Source organism: Protopterus annectens, chromosome 9.part0, assembly GCF_019279795.1.
Source record: "Protopterus annectens isolate FY-2018-M chromosome 9.part0, PAN1.0, whole genome shotgun sequence".
NCBI classification, from domain to species: Eukaryota; Metazoa; Chordata; order Ceratodontiformes; family Protopteridae; genus Protopterus; species Protopterus annectens.
In genome coordinates this window covers 908,646,852-908,653,880 of record NC_056743.1, presented here as the reverse complement: position 1 = coordinate 908,653,880, position 7,029 = coordinate 908,646,852, and the positions used below count along the sequence as shown (strand labels likewise).

The 7,029-nt window shown below is 39.4% G+C and overlaps 1 protein-coding gene across 1 annotated transcript in view; it reads left to right on the top strand.

The window, feature by feature from the left end:
• PRIM1 (DNA primase subunit 1) overlaps positions 1-7,029 on the top strand; it is a gene marked incomplete in the record, with an annotated part of 324,551 nt that overhangs the window by 229,365 nt on the left and 88,157 nt on the right. The window contains 1 exon segment of the mRNA XM_044083646.1: positions 3,018-3,087. Coding sequence (XP_043939581.1) covers positions 3,018-3,087 — 70 coding nt within the window.

The window sequence follows — 7,029 nt, the reverse complement described above, 5'->3', positions numbered from 1 at the left end:
CAAAATGTTTTTAAAAGGGGTTTTGCTTCAGAAGCCACCAAGAAAATCGATGGCACCTCCTTCGAATCTTAATTTTGTGTTACAGAAACTAACACTTGCTCCGTTTGAGCCAGCTAACCTTGCCGACTTGAGGTTTTTAACGCGCACACAACAGTTTTACTGATCACTCTGATCTCTGCCAGAAGGGTATCTGACTTGCCAGCTCTTATAGGGAGTCCACCCTATCTTTACCATAGGGACAGTATTCCTTTGTAAAATCATGTTATAACATGTACAAGTTTACTTTAAGCCATGTACTCCATACCTTAGTTGTCCACAGACAAATCTAGTACTATCTTGACAGAACTAAGTTTTTCAGATCAGCTCTTCATTTCTTGTGAAGGCAATAGAGAACAACCTGTGTCAAAACAGACTATTAACAAAAGGTTGTCTAAGGCTATTACTTTTTGCTGTTCTCACCATAACAAAATTGTTTTAAGCAGGGTCAAGGCCAATTCTACTAGGGTCTTGCTTTCATCTATGAGTTTTTGGAAAGGATTGGTTTCTAGAAGTGTTCTAGAAGTTGCTCCTTGGTTATGTCTACTTAACTTTTACAAAGCACTAAGCTTGATTCCTTTTCTAGGAACAGTTCAGGCTTTTCCAGGACTTTTCTCTGGGGTCTCCTGAACTCTTCTTCCTCCTGTCAAATGTGGTTAGCTAGGAAATATACCCATATAGCTAAGGTTACTAAAACAGTGATCAATATGATGAACATAGTACAGTTGTGTAAGGTACTGAGCCAAGTTACCAAAATAGGAGGGCTCAGAAGAGGGTAATGTAAAGTATAGTTGTGCAAGTAAACTTATAACAGTAGATGTTAGTGATCACTGCTGCAGTAGATGCTGTCTCCCTCCCTGCACCCCACCTCCTTGTTTTGTGGTGCATTTTTTGTGCCAGGATGTGGACATCTTGCTCCCTGCATTGTCCTTTCAGGACTCTGCCTCCTGTCTGTTGGCTTGAAAGCTGTGAAGGGCTTCCTGCCCAAACTTGTCTTTTAGGCTGCCCAATTCGAGCTGCCTGACACTTGAGTACGTGAGAGGTGCCCGAAGTTTTGGAAGTTGGTTGGCTATGTCCTTGACAGGATAAAACCCATATAGATAAGGCTACTGCAGCAGTGATCATTCTAACCTCTACTGTTACGGTAAGTTTACTTTCACAGCTGTACTTTCCATTACCATCTTCTGAGGCCTCCACCTTTGGCACCTTGCCTCCCACAAAAAAGAGAGTGGATACTTCCCAAGTTGTCTGGCTTCTGTGGTGAAGAGGAGCAGCAAGAACGTGTGTCTTTCAGTTAATCACTCTCCCTTCGGAGTACAGTATGGATGCAGAGACTTTTCTCTTTGGCTTAGCCTCTGTGGATTTCACTTTTAGAGGAAAAACTCAGGTTAATTGAATGTACACTTTAAATGGTGAGACTAATAGTGATTGAGCGCCTTGGGATGAAGATGCTCAAATGAAGTCCAGCCCTGTATTTTGCAAAATGCCATTTGAAACTCTTCTATAAAGCCAGATTCTCCACCATCAGCACTCAGAAAACCAGACAGATTTTACAAGATGTAAGGAAGAAAAAGAAAGACAAGTGTCCAGCTGATGCTGCCCAGCAATCTAAATGTATTCCTAAATGAAAGCAAGCAGGATACTTGCAACGTTTGGCAAATAGTGTATTGTTTGCTACCCTCAGAGTCATCAAATTGGTGTAACATCCTGAAATGGAGGATATGGCAGAAATGAATTTAGATACAGCCATAAAAGATTATGCTAATTGAATTTGGACCATGACTGAGTTAGGCAAACCTCCTCTTCTCAATTGGAGGTTTGATGCCATAGAAGAGATGGTTGTGCTAAGGCAACTGGCTTAGCTACAGTAGTAATAACACGTATTTAATAGAGAATCCAACCCATTTCACATATTGAATATAGCCCCTTGAATATATAGTGTTTCAAGGCTTTTTTTTCCCTCTGCAGACCCCCCCCCATTTGATGTGTCTCCCACTTTCCTGTTTGCTTCATTGTATCTGTGAAGTTAAGTGTGTGGGGGGTCTGTTTGGCCCTATTGTTACTCCCCTTATATGCCCATTTCAAGCTTCTGTGATTGGACATGGGCATTAGTGGGCTGTGTCCTACTCCCAAGAGTGACATTGGCCCTCATGACTGCCCCCCCCCCCCCCATAGGGGTGCAGGAAGGCTTGTCCCTCTGCAGAAACTTTTTTAGGAAATATTTCTTGTGGAGAAAGTTTTCAGTTTAATATGTTTTTACTGTTATAACAGACCCATATATGGTTCTGTCAAGAAATGGCTAAAGCACAAAATATTGGATTTCCAAAATATGTAGTAGTTCTGACCAACTAAAAATACTCTATCGTGCACCCCATCTACAAAAAACAGATGCATTGTCATATTGGTAGCATTGTGTTACTGTTGGGGAGAGAGTTTTTAGTAAACTAATGTGTAGGATTTGGCCACAGGAGGCAAGTCCTGCAGTGTCAATCCCTTGTGAAGGTAGTAGTGCAGCAGCAGATGTCTACATGACTTCTTACATTAGCCCGGGTGGAGTTTTAAGCTCACTGTTTGTGTTATGTATGTACTTGTTACAGAGCTGTGTGGATGCAGTGCATGAAGTCTTAACTGGTTAAGAAACTACCCAATGCCATGAACTGCCAGGGCACATATAATCCTGTGTGTTACTGCCAGTAGGATATGTGGTCTAGGAAAGACTTGCTGATTGCAGGTACATGTATAAGGTGTGATGGTATGTAATTAAAGGGATAGTAAGGGTGTCTTGTTGGAATTATTATAATTAAGGAGGAAAAATTAACTATTACTACAAAATGTACAATCTAGTTCATGCCTGAAAAACTGGAGGTTATGGCGGAAGGTGTCAGATAAGTGTGCTTATTAGATTTGTATTCTATAAATGTCAGTGATTACTCTTGTTAATAAAGTTACAAACCTGTTTAACATATTTATCCATTTGTAAGGTCGTATTTCGGTGCCAATTGACGTGAAGGCTGTGGATCAGTTTGACCCCTTTTCTGTACCAACCATAAGGTAGGTCTAATGCATCAAATATGAGTTTCTTGAAACAAACTTAATGCTCTCATGTTGAGAAGAGGTGGTACCCAGAAAAAAATGAATAGGTTTCATGCATCAGGGAGGCACTTGACATTTTTTCCAGCAAAATTATGTATCTGTGAGTGGAAAGTGTTAGTTTACATGAGAATTTGGATGTAAATGTTTTCTGTTAGAGTGTGATCTCCAAGTGAGCTTACCTGTAAAGCTGTACAGATAGTAATCTCTTAACACTTATTTCCCAATTAAACTATGGAAACTGGCTTGATGGTTGCCATTGGCTCCCTCTACTGAAAGGGAAGAGGACAACACACTAGCTGAGCATCATCTGGAGCGTCCAGAGGTGCAGCATGTAAGCCCAGAAGTATGCTAGGTTGTGGCATAAACTCAGCACTGTAAACATCTACCTTTTTAATTTCTCCAAATCTTTTGGGCTTCTAATACTATGACTGGAATGGACCCCATTCCCTAAGTCCAAGTACGATTTAAAGTTCATGAAATTAGTAGTATTTTACTCTTTGATGTCTGCCAAAAGTGCTCTTTGCAGCACCCGCAATGGGCCTAGTAATCGGCACTTTCTGCAGTTCATATGGAGTTACATGTATTGGTCGCATATCTAAATATGCTTGTAGACTCTCTTTTATAAGACCCATTGCTCCTACTACTATTGGAGCTATTTGGGTATCTTTCTTCCACATTGGTCTCATTTCTGCTTGCAGATCCTGATATTTTATAACTTTGTGTCTCTCTGTACGCAGGACACTATAGTCACTGGATGTGGTGATATCATTGATCAATGCTACTCTTATCTTCTTTTCTTGGACTGCTATATCCAGTTTTCTAGCATCTATCATTTAAGTTGTTGGTAGTGGATGATCCCATGTGATGTAAACTTGATTATTTTCTATGATGTTTTGTGGATCATGTTTCCAGTGTTTTTCAGCCACTTCAGTACCATAATGTTTGCACAATCCCCAGTGCAACAGTCTTGCCACATTATTATGCCTTTCAGTATACAGTCCTCCTGCCATTAGTATGCTACAACCATCAATGAGGTATGCAACAGTTTCCAATTCAGTTTTACAAAACCTACATGTCTGTTTCTCCCACATGCTCAATAGACTTTGTAAACCAACGTGTACATAGTCCACTATGTCGCCAGTATTAACCTTTCATCTCTTGGTTTGAATTCACCTCTCCTTAACCATTCCTGCATTCGTTCCTGATCAACCTGAGGTTCTTCCAGATGTTTTCTATACTTGCAACTATATTTATTCATTTTCCACATTTCTGGTGTTTTCATCTGATCCTTCACCTTACTTTTTTTTGGCACATTCATTTGCTGCCTGATTTTTATCTACTTCTGGTTTGATTTCCATTCCTGCTTGACAATATGCTTCTGCTAAGTTAAGCAAGGAAGTCATCTTAGATTTATTCTCCTCGTGTTTCAAAACTTTCACTACGTTTGTGTCACGTGAGGTCAGCAGATGTGTGTGGAGTCCACGATTGCCGATCTATACATGTAATAAATTTCAAGGAGGGCCCATCCCTCCTTCGGAACGGGGAATATATAATCTTGGTATGCACTGATTTTTATAAATCATTTGGTGAGCATGAAGCATTCTTATTTTAATATCTAATTTATCCAACACGTTTTGTGGCCAATCAATCACTCCAAAACTGTAAGTTAGAACAGGAAGAGCAAAATTGGTTTATAGCTTGGATTTTGTTCCTAGACGTCAGTGCTCTTTTCAGTATTTAAGTCTTCTAAAATATTCCTTACTTAGTTTTACTCACATGTGTTTGTTTTATTGCTGATCCTTCATAAATTCCCAAGTATTTATACACTCCCTCTTGCTCAGGTTCTTTGATATCACATTTTTGTCCCAAACTCATGTTTTCCTGGTGCTGAAGTTTTCCTGCTTTGAAGGTTGCTTTTGCACATTTATCAAGGCCAAATGACATTCTGATATCCTCTGAAAAAGTTTTGACAATCTGCAGCTGTGCTTTCCGTTTCTCATCTGATGAGCTATGCAGTTTTTAATCGACAAATAGAAGATAAGTCTTTAGGCTTTGTTGTTTTCTAGAACCCAAATTATATCCATGTCTTAAGCTGTTAAGTAAACAGCTTAATGGTTTAAGGGCAAGGCAGAATAGCAATGGTGACCATGTCACTCTGGAATATCCCCCTTTGAATTTTTATCCCTGGGATAATTTGTCCTATATCATGGTTTAATTGCAAAGTGGTCTGCCATTGTTTCATGGTCACTGTAATGTAGTCTATCAGTGTAGGATGTTTCTTGTACATTTCTAAACACTCTTTATTCATGAATGTGGGATACTATCAAATGCTTTTTTGTAGTCAAGCCATGCCATACTTAGATTCTTTCCCTTTTTGCAGTTCTCCACTATGACTTTATTTAACAACAAATGATCCTTTATTCCATATGACTTTCTTTTATTGCCCTTTTGTTCTACTGCCATAATTGATTTTTCTTCTAAATGACCATAAACTGTCAACATCAATTCCCGTGTATAGTTTATACGTCATCAGAAGGCAAGTTATTGGTCTATAATTTTTGGCGTAACTTGCAGGTTCACTCTGGAGTAGGAGCATTGTTTTACTTGTTAGCCAGATTGATGTCTGTTCGGTGTGCCCATATAAATAGTTCTTACTTATGGCTAGGTCTTCATGCAAAGAAATTAATACTTTTAATCAAAAGTTAGGCACTGCATCTGGGCCTGGGGTTTTCCAGTTTGAGGCTTTTCTTAACTTTGTTTCAATCTCTCTGGCTGTTACTTCATCCCATTTCATATCCTGTACATTTAAACTTCTCTTTCTTTTACTTCTTTTATCCATTTAGCATCTTTGTTGTGTTCCACAAGATCTTAATAGATAGTTCTCCAAAATGCATCTACTACTACTTTTTTTGGCCAACTTTCAATTCCTTTTCCCTTGTTTCCAAATTCTCTATCAAACTTTTTGGGTCATCACTAAATTGCCTATTTTGTACTTTCCCTTTATATTTATCTGTGTATCTTCTAAGTTTTTCCTCCTGTGCTGAAATTTTTAATTTGCTATAGTGCATGATAGATCCCGGTCTATTCTAATACTGTGCATGGCTTTTATCACATCTCTCTTTCTTAGCCTTTCAAGCAGTGCACCAAGGAATCCCTCTGGTGCTACCTCCATCTCCTTTTAACCTTTTCTTTATCTTAAAGATCATGCAATGACACTCTTACCTGTAAGGTTAAACACTGCGGTACTCCTAAGGGAAACCTCATCTGTATTCATAGTTATACCTTCAGCAGCTATATTGGAGGTCAGAAACTTTTTTAAAATTTAAATGTTCCAACTCCTGGTGGTCATCGGTAGTCTTAGTGGCATGTTCCATGCTACCCTCGTGGACCCCTCTTGAGGAGTGCGACTCCTGTACTCCCCATATAGATGGTTCGGGGATAAAAAAACTATCAGGATTCATGCTATCCGTGACTGTATTAAGAATGGTAGCACCAGTCCAAGCTGAAGGGGTGTTGGGTCCGACTGTATTAACAGTAATTGGTGGATGAAAATCCAGCTGTGCACCAAGCTCCATTTGTGAATGAGAGGGAGAAAGTGAAGTAACGGCATTAATCCTAATAATTTTTTTTATCCCCAAACTACGTGGGGAGTACAGGAGTCACGCTCCTCAAAGGGGTCCACAAGGGAGAGGCAGAGGAAGACCAACAGACAATTTTCTGCTGAATGCTTACAGTTGCTAAGCAGAGGTTTCATGTTCATACCCTCACAGAGGGCAAGCCTGCCAGACACTTTACTTTATTTGGGATTATATCTTAGAAAATTGAATTTAAAGCTAGTGTAACGGGACTCAAATGATGCACCATATTATTCAGACTCTGAAACTGACCTTAATAGCATTA